The sequence below is a fragment of the Triplophysa dalaica genome, chromosome 20 (genome assembly GCF_015846415.1).
Source record: "Triplophysa dalaica isolate WHDGS20190420 chromosome 20, ASM1584641v1, whole genome shotgun sequence".
Classification (NCBI taxonomy): Eukaryota; Metazoa; Chordata; class Actinopteri; order Cypriniformes; family Nemacheilidae; genus Triplophysa; species Triplophysa dalaica.
This window is the reverse complement of record NC_079561.1, coordinates 8,791,902-8,806,284: the sequence shown is the minus strand read 5'-3', so window position 1 is coordinate 8,806,284 and position 14,383 is coordinate 8,791,902. Positions and strand designations below refer to the sequence as shown.

Here is a 14,383-nt window from a genome sequence, read left to right as displayed (position 1 = left end):
GCTAAGTGTTATTTATCTCTGTTGGAAGTTAAAAAGCCTACACTGCAACTCTGCCAGTACAGATCCCAATGTAAGCTAGAACCCTAATTGACTTAATGGAATGAGTGTAATTAGATCTGCTCCTCATTTCTTATGGGTTACGAACGATGCTTCTGGACCAACATTCTGTCAGATAAGGGTTTTAGGTTAGGATGGAGGGATGGACCTTGGGATGGATTTTACGTAAATTCATGATGCCATAGAAGAACCATTTTTGGGTGAACGGTTCTAAGGACCTTTAATGTCCAAGGAACCTTTCAGCTTCACAAAATTATTTTTTGTAACATCTGTTTTTTAGATTATAACAATATTACGAAATAAATGGTTCTCCTTATTTTATATATAGGGGGCGGGGATAAACACTCAATTTTATTACATTTTCACCTTTATTTTTAGGAGTTATAAACTGTCACTATGAAAAACAGAAGCTGTCTCACTCTTAAATATTGAGTTTATTTATCCCATGGAAAGCATAACAGCGTACAGGCAACCAACAGATGATTGAGAAAATATTGCCCGAATACTCATTTTGGGTGAGCGGTGCACAAAATTGCTTGAGTATTAGATATGGTACATAAGATATTACAGAGGCGCTCTGCATGCAGTTCTGCTGACATAATGACGGCTCGCCTCGCGCTGTCAAACGTTAAATATCAGAGAGAGAGAGAGAGTTCGTCCCACTAATCAATAAACCATTTACAATCCTTCACCGCAAAAACACTTGCGCTATCATTCTCCGTTTAAGGAGCTGAAAGCACATGGAAAATATCCAATGTATTAAATAAGCAGCTTGAATGGACGCGCTTGTTTTGAACGGCTCGTGTTCATTGATCACTTGAGGGCTGAATGGAACGCGCGTGTCTGATTTGGCGCCGTTCAGGAAAATGTGACTTCCGCTTCAAAGAGCCTTTTAGCTAATGAATTCCTGTTTTATCTCGGCGCTATTAAAACTCAACGGTTTAGTGGAGTTTAGTTTAGCTTCATACAGATTTACAAACTAACAGCTACATTCATTTAACCCTAATTGCACGATTTTCTCTATGACGTAGGAAAGGTAGGCGACATAACGTGGCCATATGAACATTAAACATAGACTAAATTATACTTGTTCAAATAGAAAACTAGTTTTTCATGTCGATTAATAACCATTTGGTTGATCATAGTTGAACTATACTTTATGTATAGTCTATTCTTTTCAACACCTATTAAACAAATGTGTTAAATTGAACATCATAACAGTTATGCGTTAAGATGGACACATCCATTGAGCAATTCCTAGAATGTCGGACGAAAGAACGAAATTAGACACCTTTGCATTTTACACGCTATAATTTACACTAGGCTACTTCTTCCAATGTGTTTTATATAGGCCTACGTTTATTACGGTTGAGTCAAGCTGTTAAGTGTTGCATATCGTGAATATGCGCTGCTTTTGTTCAAGGTCGAAAAAGACACTATATCTTTGTAGTGCTTTGAAATAAAGCTGATTGTATCCCAAACCAATTATTTTCCCGAGATTTGTCCGTTATCCCTCCCCCTTCACTCTCTCTCTCTCTATCTCTCTCTCTCCCCTAACTCTCCCTTGAGCTTTCACACACACTCCAACACATCCCCTCCCCTCTCATTGCACTTCGCTTTCCTTTGCCCGCTCGCTTTCTACAACAAACATGGCCGCTAAATCGGACGGAGCAGCCGTGTGTGTTAGCGAGAATGAGAGCGATTTGCGGTGTCTCGTTGGCCCGGAGCAGAGCGCGGCTCGCCCGCACGCTCACGCCGACAAGCGCTTCACGTTGCTGGACTGCTGCTGGGTGCTGTGCGCCCTCCTGGTCTTCTTCTCCGACGGAGCCACCGACCTGTGGCTGGCAGCGGACTACTACTTAAGGCGGAACTATTGGTGGTTCGGGCTCACGTTGGTCTTCGTGGTGGTTCCGTCCGCTGTGGTCCAGGTGTTGAGTTTCAGGTGGTTGGTCTATGATTACTCGGAAATGAGCGTCAACCCGGGCGTGGATGGATGCGATTTCAGCACCAAGGGCAGCGACCAGAGGAGCCGGGGGAGCGTGGCTGAAGCGCGAACCCTGCGTGTGAATGGCACGCGGAAATGCTGTAGAGTGTGCATGTGGATCTTCCAAACCGTCATTCACGTCTTGCAGCTCGGCCAGGTTTGGAGGTAAGATAGATGGCATGCTGTGCACAACATATCTAGAGCAGTGATTTAACTCGGGTGCACGTGAGTGTGCACCTCTTTGAGATGCCAGCGCAAATGGGCAGTTGTAACTTGTGCTTAATATACTGCTTTTAATGGATATTGGTAATTTGGGTTTGGTCTTATTATATGTTCAGTGCTTTGTGCACAGATGGAATGAGGTGCAGCCCTTTCTGTCTGCATCCCGGCATGCTCTTGGCCGTGTGGCTTTGCTCTTTGCCAGCATAAATGGTGTGCCAAGGTGTACAGAGTGCTCTGGTGGCCCCTCCGTCGGATCACCCTTAGGCTGGCACATATTTGGTTATGCTGAAATGAATGTAGTCAACACATCTGCTTTCTTCACAAAGGGTTAAATGTCTCCTAAAAGAGTCAACCAACAGTGATTTTAGGTGTTGGTTTACAGATAAAGAAATAATCCAAACGTCAGTGCTGTCATCCGGCATCCCCACAGGCTCATTGTTACCTACAGGGAGTACACACAACTTCTAGCTAAGTTTTCTTTTGCCCTGTGTGAATCATAATACTTTTTTGTAATGCTTGTTTTCCTTGGTATGCCTTTCTGTGAAGGGCTTCTGAAGTTTTTTTCTGTTCTTGAAGCCGCTATTTTCTCTGAAAGTTATCAGAAGCGTCAGGGCCAGTTTTTGCGATGTCAGAGCATCATACGCTCTTCAGAGCAATGCGGTCAACTTCAATATAGAAAAGTGAATCCAAAGTTTGTTTTCTGCATGCTTTATGTTTTCTGTAGATCTTAAGGCTCAAAATGCACATGCAGTGTGTTTTTGAGGGAGGCACTTGGAGGATTGTGTAGATTTGTTTTGCTAATGACAGTTGATGTTCTCTGCTGATACATGCCCTGAGGAAGGAATTCATCTGAGGAATGCTTTTTTCCCATTAAACGCTGCTGTTTTTTTGCCAGGTGAGGGTCAAAGAAAGCAGTTCACTTCCATATTTGTTTAAGTGTTTTACTGGTAGTTAAGTGCTGAATTATTAACACAGGGACGGTGGGGATTGTGTGGGAGAGGATGTAGGATTTCCTGCCATCGTTCTCTGCAAGAAATCTATGTTCCTTCTTTCTCTCTCTGTCTCTCGCTCTCTTCCCTGTACCTCCTACTTGCGCTCTGTAAAATGATTTATTATCACGGTTGTTAACCTATTGCTTTGTGCGTGAATATTTGCATGGGTTGATGTGCATGCGTGTGGGAGAAACCAGAAATAGAGAATTTCTGTCTTATCTGCTGTTACCTATCTGTGTATCCCAAACCCATTTTTGGAAGCCCTCTTACCGCCGCCAGGTTCAAGTACCTTCCGAACTTTTACAAGTGAATATCATTTGCATTAAGATAATTCAAAAATGGGCTTTGTTAAATAAAGATTCTTTTTAGACTAAAAGGAGTCATTTGCTCATGCCAGGTGTTTTATGCCATTTAATGCAAAAATGCCTATTGTTTCCAAGGTTAAGTTGTAGGTTAATTTAAAGGGATAGTTCACATGGTCCACTTCCTGTCATTTCAAACCTGAATGACTGACTTGCATCTGCAGAAAACAAAAGAGGATATTTTAAAGAGTGTTGGTAACCAGACCATGGCGGTCACCATATTGTATGTACACAAAACCAATACAAGTCAATGGGTACCGCCATTGTTTTAATACCAACATTCTTCAAAATATCTTCTTTTGTATTCTGCAGAAATAAAAGACATTCATACAGGTTTGAAATGACAAGTGGGTGAGTACATGGTGACATCATTTTCATTTTTGAGAGAGATGATTGGGTTTGAGTTTTTTTTTTTGTATATATTCAGCTAAGTGTCCAAAGTGTGTGTGTCTGGTGTTTACAGAGTATCATGTCACATGATGACATCTGCATTGCTCTATCTGTCTGTTTGTGTGGGTACATGTTTATGTTGTCTCACATAAAAGCCACGTGTCACATAAGCTCAGACTGATGTATTCATGGGTTGACTTGGCAGGTCTACAGTATTTTTAAATATCAGTAGTCAAATATGCAACATCCGGCACTGCTCTATCAGATTGAACAGCCATTAAAGCAACCGAGAACATTCAGATATTGGAAGATTCTGAGTCAAGGAGAGATTAATGCATCTCTTTATAAAGCAGACCTGAATCAGTTTCAAAGAGCTGGAACTAGGTTTACAAAGAAAGCTTTATGCTTGTGGTGCCTGAGATCAGATCTTACAGATGTATAACTGAACCTTGATCAGCTTATTTCTGTTGCTCTCAATGACTCAAATATGATGTTTCTTAGGTATCATCTCAGAACAGTACATTTAATATGTGGTCAAATCATCTTTCAAAAAAGTATCTCTCAGTTTAGATCAAAGGTGTACCTCTTATCATTTAGTTATGTCTTCCCAAACCAGTATGACTTTCTTTCTTCAGCAGAACACAAAAGAAGAATTTGAAGAATGTTGGTAACCAAACAGCATTGACCCCCATTGACGTCCATTGTACGGACAAACCCACAGAGACATTTTTTAAAATATCTTCTTTTGTTCTCCACGGAACAAAGTGTCATACACAGGCTTTGAACAAATTTTTGGTGAATAAATGATCACAGAATTTAATGTTTTCTTTATTTGTTAATTTCATTACAGTCTCAGACTATTTAACCGCACTGTAAGAGTCTTTGTCATTTCAGGCTATGCCAAATTTCATTGTTTTTAAATACATTTTGTCAAGCTTAAGTAATAATGGTGTGGGCTTAGTGGGACTTGTTTTCACACCCCAAATACACTCAAGCACAGAGCAGCTGTTGTGATATATGTGTTGCAGGTGTGATAGGCGGTGAAGTATATCCGTAGGGCCATTAAGGGAGTTGATGGGGATATTCGCAGCGAGTCAAAGGCATCACACCGCAGCTGGCATGCGTGAGGAGCATTTAAAACCAGAAAGCACCTCACCCAATCTCAACCGCACCTCAAAGTGACATTTTCCCAGGAAAGGGAAGCTGCTGCCTCTCCTATTGCTCATTAAACACAACCATCAGGTTCCGAAAGCGAGGTGTCAGATTATTTCTGCACTCTCTCTTTTACTTATTCTCCTCTCTTACTGCCATCCCTCCATCCACCTGTCAATCTCTCCGTCTCACTCTTCCTAAGATCCTGATGCTGTCTGTCTTGTCAGAGCTGACCCAGTTCTTCACAGCAGATGCTGAAACACCGTACTCACAATGGAGTGAGAGATATGCGTGCGCCTGAGAAATAGAGAGAGCGTTCGCAGGTTTCCCAAACACAGCAGCTGAATATAGATTTCGGCGAGCGCTGTTTGTACTGTATGTGAAAGGCTCTGTGTACCCATCTGTTTGTCAAAGTGAGTTAACGGGAGATTTCGGCAGAAGACGCACGAGTAGATTTAGGGACTGTACTGACCTCCGGAGATGCTGATCGCATTTTTCTGGGTACAATACTTGTAGAGAGCTGTTCCTTTACATTCCCATTCATCTCAATGGCAGCAGCTTGGCCAGCTGCAGACATCTTGAAAGTACGTGACTTGAAATCTCCCATTTTTGCCTGCAGCCTTACACGGTTCTAGGTTTATTTTTTGAGCCAATCACCTGAGCTGTAATTGCCATGTGACTTATTACTCCAAAGATTCAGGACAATGACATCATGAGCATGCTGATTGGCCAATGGCAGGCCTTCATCAGCCTCCGCCTTGAGCTGTGAAGTAATTTTTACAGGATTTTTTATTTTCATCCTTATTTATTACTGACCCGCGTCCTTTATGGACCCATTCTGTGTTATTTTGACAGCTCATCACAGTTTACAGATCGTGTTTTGTTTTATAGGCACACATGGGACATGGGGTCAGCTGAGCCGCAATGAAACTTTATGATGCATTTTAATGCAAAGTCATTAATGTTTGTATGTTTGTGAGGCGATGAGGTTTTTAATGTTTCAATCAATCAGTCAATCAAACCGTGATCTGAAAAAATACATTTTTTTATATTTTCATTAAAATGTTAATAAAACGATTGTCCTTGGGCATTGAGTAGCTTATACTTTATAGTTTAATAACACCTGAAGGATGCCCATTTATTTGGCAGGATTGCAATGACTGCGTCTATTTCCCTTGTGCAAATGCAACTGTCAATCTTATTACTGCGATATGATTGGCTCTGACAGTTCTGGGCTGTGCCACTCTTTTAAACATCTGGATTGGATATGACCGAGAGTTGATTACATTTATGTGCTCTATACAGATACACCACACATCCGCAAACAAATTGAAACCGAATCAGAGAATGTTTGTCAGTGTTTGTTATATAGAGAGAGATTCTAAACTGTTTATGATGTAAAAGATAGTGATTCCATTTCTCATGATTTGGTTTTTGAGTACTGCAGATCAGTAAAAAGGATTTGGATTCTTTCATTCCTTTGCTCTAAGAGCCCGTGTTTATATTTATAATTAAATATGGCATGAAATAAAAAAGACTTTTGGTCCAAAACTCTTATTGTTGAGGCGTTGTACAAGTGTTTTTGAGTCTAATTGACAAACAGCTTTTTGTAGATACCTTGTGTTTAAAATGTTCACCATTTCTCTTTCATGAAATTGAATTTCATAAAAAAGTTTATGCATTTGGCAGACATTTTTATCCATTAAAAATAAAAGGGCCAAGCCCTTCAATATAACCTGCACACGCTTCCTGTTTCAATAGGAAAATACATTAACACAGAACCGAAAACTGCCCTTGTTTTCTCAATGTTTTCTCCATGATAAAAAAAAAACATACAGAAATCTATCTCAAATCAAAAAAGCACTATGAAGCACGTATCATTCTTTATTTCACCTTATGTCTCCCTTTGTTTTGTCTTTTATTCTCTATATCATCATTTCTTTCATCTGCGGTGTATCCCCTGTGGCGTCACATTACATACAGTATATGTGATCTCTATAGTCATCAAACTCTGAATGAAATGGATACAGAGAAAGAAAGACTAACTTTTCTCTCAGGGGAGAAATGGAGAGAGGTGGAGCAGCAGATTGTAAGACCATTTTAATTTCTGAGTCAAAGATTTCTCGATTACAGGACGAGTGTAATAATGTCACATTAGGAGAGGAAGGAAAAAGAGTCTCCCTTGATTCGTAACCCCTCTTTGCTTGAATATTCATTCATGTTATGTATATTCATAATGCTCTGGGCGGAGGTCTGCTAATAGTGTCTGCCTCTGATTTTTAGAAGTCTGAGCTCAGATTAGATGAGATGTCTGTCTAAATGCGAAACAGTGGTATTGCATGTGGAGTGATGTAAAAATAAGGATTTATTAAAATACGCAGTCTTACATAGCCAGACTTTTGATCATCTGTGTTAAAAAAGCGATCAATAAGTAAAAAGTCTATTGACAAAGTGTTAAATTTGTGAAACGCTTTGGATAAAAGTGTCTGCTAATGGAATGCATGTGAATGTAAAATTACATATTATGTCAAAGTTTTGAATATTTCTTATAAAAACCAACTACCTTGTTAACAGAATTTTGCTCTCAGAAGGACAGATGTGTGCCCTTTTTCCTAGAAACATGCCCATTTTGTGTGCAATGTGCATCAGACGGTCAGTGCTCCGACTGTGGACGGAGAGTGGGCGTTAAGTCTGAGACTGAGAATACAAAACCAAATTCTCACATAAATAAAAACTGTTATGCTTCTGTTTAAAATGTGTCTATGCGACACGTTTGTGCATTATAGAAAAATGCTAGGCCACACAGACCTTGTGTCAGTTGTTAGGGTGGTCTGGGTGGTTAGTCTGGCCAAGAACACAATGATTTTGTGTTTTCTTAATTTAATTTTTTTGTTTTTTATAGTGAGATGCTTATATTTGAGGTGCAATTTATATCCAGAACAGTGCGAGACAAGTTCAATATCAAGGGTCAGCATGAGTCCCTATGAGGATTAGTAATACTGATGCTTCCCGTTGCAAGCACCGCTAATTATTTCCAACAATAACCCTCCAAGATAAGCCCTATTAGGCCCACTATCGATTTGACATGATGTTTGAAATGACCACTGTCCCCCCCATTCACACAATCCTCCACTCTGATACTATTAAAGAGTCTCTGATTTAACAATTCTGCTACACACGCTCACCGGCCCCCCTGATGAATGCATTGAATTCCTTTATTCTTCTGCTCACCTCATTTTTCTCCAGCACTCCAGAAGGTCAAGGATGAAAAATGAAAAACAGAAGAATAGTCCTTTCCAGTTATTTTCCCTAGCAGGCACTGAAAGGGCCCTGCGAGCCAAAGGAGAAGATAACTCAGACGAGGTGCCACATCCAGAAATAATGCCACTTTTCCGCTAGCCATAATCAGCTCTTTTTAACTCCGTGTATCACACTGTTTAGAGTTTCAGTACACAAAGGAAATACTGTTGTGAAGGAAAGAAAATGGTGTCAATAGGCAACAAAAGTTGCCTCTAAAAGAACACTGAATTATTCAGAGATTAAATGCACAGTATTTAGAGAGATGCGTTCCTTGATCTCCATATCGTAGTCGTTCAGGTTAAGGATGGTATTTACAGCACAAGTGTACATTTCTATTTAACCGAACGTTTTACTGCTTGTTGTTTGAAAGTAGGCCTTTTTTCCTCCACATACATTGATTTCTATATAAATATAGTAAGAAACACAAATATTTTAGGAGCGTTGAGGCAATACAGGGCGAGAGTTATTCCCTTTGGTGCAGAGTTTGCTGTGGAAGCATTTTCACAGGCTAAACAATACAGAATGTAGAGTCTGCATTTCACACAATAGCCTCAATCTCCCACCCACACAAATACACACATGCAAAAAACACATCAAAGCACATGTATGCCGGCAAACTTGTGCAAGGATACTGACGGACACATTTCCTGAACGCCAAAAAACACCTTATTAATCAATGCATATGCCATTCGAATTGACTAATATATTTACATAATGCATATACAGTAGATTATTAATTTGAATAGATCTGGGATAAGTCTGAATTTGAAATACCCTCTCATAGGCTTTAGTATGGTGATTACATTTATATTCCAGAGTCATGTTTGCTGAAGTGTGTTTCGAGACCTGTAAATAAGGGAAGTGTGTGGAGTCTGTTTGTCAGTGTCAATAAATGCTTTAAAGGCGTACTGCACATCTTGGCTGAGATGCCCACAAGCGGTGATGTGATGGGCATTTGTGTATTGAGATGGTAACCCTGATGTATAAGGGAGATGTTATTTTGACATTTGACGAGATGGCCCACACTACAGAGAAGTGAAATTCAAGGGGCATTTCAATGCTTTACTATACAGTAGTAAATACATTTGTCTATAAAAGTGCTGAAGTATATTATAGTATTTACTACAGTAAACTGCAGTAAAATTCTTGTGTACTGTAGTATATTTGAACCTTACTATAGTAAATATTAAAGTATACTTTAGTGTTTATTACAGTTTATACATTTACTACAAATTTTTTTGTCATCTGGTTCAAACTAACACTTTTATTTTGGCCGGTGATCGCGAAGACGCTTGAGTTTCAGTGTGTTTGACAGTAGCTCTACTTAAACAGTGAAATGCTCATAAAAGAAACTTAGAACAACTCTGTGGCGGAAGTTTGTTTTTTCATGTCCTCGTATAGTAAGATAGAGATAAATCCACGAGTGTCAAGCTTGTAACATGTTAAAGTGTGCAACTCATTCACTCATAGTCATTAGTTAACCTCACACACGAACAAACACAACAACAAACGCACATCACACAAACAGTGGCTCTGTTTAATGCACCTGCCAAACTGAATAGCACTTGTGCTATACTGTTAAATTTATTCTTAGCACCGACCGATTTTATCGTAGCATGTGCAACATATATGACTCAGTTAAGATTCATAATTTACTGTACAGCTGTAAGTAATGATCCCAATTAAATGAATTTGAACTCAAACCCTTTCCTTAAATCTAATTAAATACCGTATTAAAGAGCAATAACACGAGTATGACGTGTGTTGTGGAAAACAGCTGGATGAATCTGTCGACCAATCAAATTGCAGTGGGAGGAGACTGAAACTGGATCCATTCTCGCTCCCCGGATCTCGCATTCTTCAATAATGAAATACTACATTTTACAGGTACTATTCTTATATTTTTTCCTGTTCTCCGCTGAAATGTTTTCAATGTATCTTTCCGACACAATCTCATAGGAATTTATAAAAAAATATATAAGCTGGGTTATTTTTATGATCTTATTCGCAAGTTTTAGTATGATTTGCTTTCGGGCCAGTGAAGTTTGATTTAGAAAAGGGGCTTCAGGATAGCTTTTTATAATAATCGTGCTTTAATCTGGCTTCAGTGTGGAATAAAATCATTCAGAATTGATAAATTAACTAGGATAATGAATAATGCAATTGTATGATGATAACATTATGAGAGGACCCAGGTAAGGAATCAGGGAACCTCTATGATGTTGATCGTGTCAGTGTGGTGATGTAATTCTCTACTATGATGATGACTTCAGCATGATATTCTGGTTCCTCTGTGTTCCTTCTCAATGTCAATGAGTAAGCCTAGATTCTCTCTCGCTTAGGTAAGCGTCACTAGTACAGTAGCTACTATTGCTACCAACCCTGAAGTATTAAACTTTGATGTGTGACTCATAAATGTACGAATAAATGTAAAATGTATTATGTTGCTTTCAGGGGCTCTGTACGGCATCTATTTTTTATTCATACACTTTCAAATAAATTATCAGAATACATTCAACAAATACAGTATCTGTATTCATCGAACAATTAGCTTTGTATTCAGCAGCACAGTCTTAATGTCAGAAAGTGGTAACTGTGAGTGGAAATCTATTGAAAGAGGAGTTTGGATTAGAAAAGCGGAGAGCAGCTTGAGCTTGCTCCATTTGGGAAGGGCCGAGTTTTCATTGGTCTCACAGCGATGACACACTGTGCCAATACAGTGCAGTAAGAGGAGACCGAGAGGAAAGTTGCCATATTTAGTTCTTTGATTCTGTAAATGACGTACATTGTCTGGCTTGGTCAGAGTCTGAGACCTCACAGCATGGAGAGGTAATTATACTCATGAAAGGTCTCAGTGACGCCGCTTCCTATTTCATTAGGCCGTGATGCTTTTATTTAGTACTGGCTGTTTGGGTAGCTCTAACCCATATGGTGGCTTATTTTCAACCCTCGTGTCTGAAGGTGTCAGAAAAATTATGTTTTTTATGACTCATTTGATTTAACAAAGAAATGAAAGATATATAATCAAAAGCTGCGTCAAAGAGAGATATAAAGTGGTAGTTTGATTCAGGGTTTGAGAAATAAATATGTTTGCACACTTTTGTATATGTGTGATTATTGCTCATGCTGCAGGCACGGAAAACTACACAAGAGGACTGTTCATGGAGCTAATTAACACACACACACACTTTCTCTCTCTCCAACGCTGATGAATTCTGACCTACTAAAGATGTCACTCAAGCCCATAGGCGGTTTCGGGATTGTGTGGAAAGGGGAAGTTTCTATCTGGAATCATTTCCTGTTATAATGCACTATTTCGGGTATAAACTATTCACTAACTGCCTAAATAGCGCTTAAATCAAATAGGGAGTGTGACTCCGACAGCGTCTTATCTTGGAGAGCTCCTTTCAGCCTCTCTGGTTCAGAAGATAAATATGTTTTGATTAATCCTTTTTCATTTTCTCAAGAAAGTTTTTATCCATGTACTTAATTTAGTGTGAATCAGGGTCAGCAGTTGAACTTATTCTGAAAATTATACATCCATAATTGTATTCCATTCCATTCCATTTTCTACCGCTTATCCGAACTACCTCGGGTCACGGGGAGCCTGCGCCTATCTCAGGAGTCATCGGGCATCAAGGCAGGATACACCCTGGATGGAGTGCCAACCCATCGCAGGGCACACACACTCACTCATTCACTCACGCACTCACACCCTACGGACAATTTTTCCAGAGATGCCAATCAACCAAATGGTAAAAATGAAATCATGCAAAATTTTGTAACTGCCCAAGGTTTGTAAATATTTTACTGCACTATCCAGTGTGTGCCGAATATTTTTGAGAAATGGAGAAGTCGGTGAGCTGTCAGATGGGATTTGCCTTGTTAGCTGTGATATAAAGGCTCAGGAACAGGTTTTTTCAAGGGCCTGCACTAAACCAATGAAATGTCAGTTTGCTTAAGCCCTGCCCATTCAGCGGTCCATCAAAGACAGGCAGATATAAAAAGAAACTGACAACTCAATCTGAATGCATTTATTAGAATATGTTCTTCTTTAACACTGAGACGCATATCCAGAGCCAATTTAAAGCCGTAATTGAATCACAAATTATGTACATTTTTTCTCATTTGAATTGCTTGCACGAACAGAAGCGTTCTCTTGAGCATTGATTTTCAAAGCAATAAATGAAACTTTAATTGAGTCTACAAGAGAGGCCTAATCAAACAGAGAGAGAGGAATGGAACGAGTAAAAAAACAAAAGCAAATGGAAGAATTGGATTGAAGGAGGCGGGTAAAGCCTGAACAATAGTAAACAAAATGAAATGGGATGCTGTCTGCACTTTTAATTAATGAGAAACAAAGGCTAAGTGATTGGGCTTCACCAAGATGGTGAATTTGGTTTTTCGGAAGATGTCCATTCTCATAAACCTTAATGGACTTCGTTTTTCTATTGTATAAGGAAAGAGTATGTCATCTTTAATGTTTCTAATACATTTCTTAGGTGAGACAAGCAATCTTACGGATCACTTGGTCACACATGTTGACATCCAATCACTTGTATGGACACAAAACCACTGTGACATTTCTCAAAATATCTTCTGTTGTGTTCCATGTTGTGAGTCATTCACAGTTTTGACATGAGGGTGAATAAACGATGACTGACTTTTCATTTTTGGATGAACTATCCCTTTAAGATGTTGACTGAAACTTAAAAGATGTGTTCATGTCACAAGTTATGACAGACAGTCCAAGCTTTGGACAAACTATCCTATGTTCTTCCCAACCATATCCAAAGACATCTACTATACTTACTAGGGTCTGTCAAAATCTTGCATTGTGTTTAAAACTCACAAAAAACAATTATTAGCTCTTTAGACCCTAAATTATTTGGTTTAACCAGTCCATTAAACCCCAACAGAAGACCTATTTATCGCTTGCTGTGAACAGTAACAGGCACTTCATCTCAATAAGAAGTTTTCATCAGCATTTTTCTGACCCATCCAATAACAGGCCACCAAATCTGCAAGACTATGTCTTTACTGGAAGCATGCTATGAGTTGTAGTAAAGCTAAAAACTGAGATGTAATAATTTGCTGTTCTCAGAGATGTTAGAAGAACAGTTAAGTGGTTTGATTTTGATCATTTGGAGAACAAAAGAAGATATTTTAAAATGTCTCAGTGGTTTAGTGTCTACACAATGGAAGTCAATGGGGCCAAAGTTGTTTGGTTACCAACTTATTTCGAAATATCTTCTTAGTGTTCTTCAGAAGATAGAAAGTCATACAGGCTTAGAATGACATTAGAATGAATAAATGATGAAAGAATTTTATTTTTGTGGTTAACTACCCTTTTAAGTTGTTCTTGATGTTGATCTGTATGTTCCTGCATATGGGTTTGGAACAGAGGGCAAGTAAATGACAGTGTTTTGTTTTCTGTGCAGTTTCCCTTTAAAGACTCTTTGAAGTGTCTGTTTCACCCCCCAGCCATTAACTGATGGTGATCCAACATTTTTATAGTTAGAATGGAGATAATCAAACCTGAGGGCCAAAATCCCATTCTGTTAATTGAAAGCATTTCACACCTGAGAAACTTCACTTGGATTTTTGTGTTACTTTTGCTATAAAGGGAGACGTATACATTTTCTGGAAAACGTCAGTCACACTACGTATTTGTTTGTGTGCGTGCATGTGTGTGGACTTGGTTTTATGTGTCAGTGGTTACCTAAACCTGAATGCACACCTACTCTTGGGGACCCGTGTCACTGTGGGGAACACAATTTAGGTCCCTATGGGCACAAAGCTTTTAAATTATAGGGAACACATTTTTTTCACAGTTTTCTACGATCTACAGGATTTGGGATTGGGTTAGGGGATAAAATTGTACAGTATACAACTCATTACATGGACTGTCCCCAGGCAGATAA

At 39.2% G+C, this 14,383-nt stretch overlaps 1 protein-coding gene across 1 annotated transcript in view; it reads left to right on the top strand.

The window, feature by feature from the left end:
- Positions 1-1,674: 1,674 nt before the first annotated feature.
- Positions 1,675-14,383, top strand: part of xkr7b (XK, Kell blood group complex subunit-related family, member 7b) — a 45,454-nt gene continuing 32,745 nt past the window's right edge. The window contains exon 1 of the mRNA XM_056733246.1: positions 1,675-2,206. Coding sequence (XP_056589224.1) covers positions 1,707-2,206 — 500 coding nt within the window. The 5' untranslated portion in view covers positions 1,675-1,706. The remainder of the gene's footprint in view (positions 2,207-14,383) is intronic.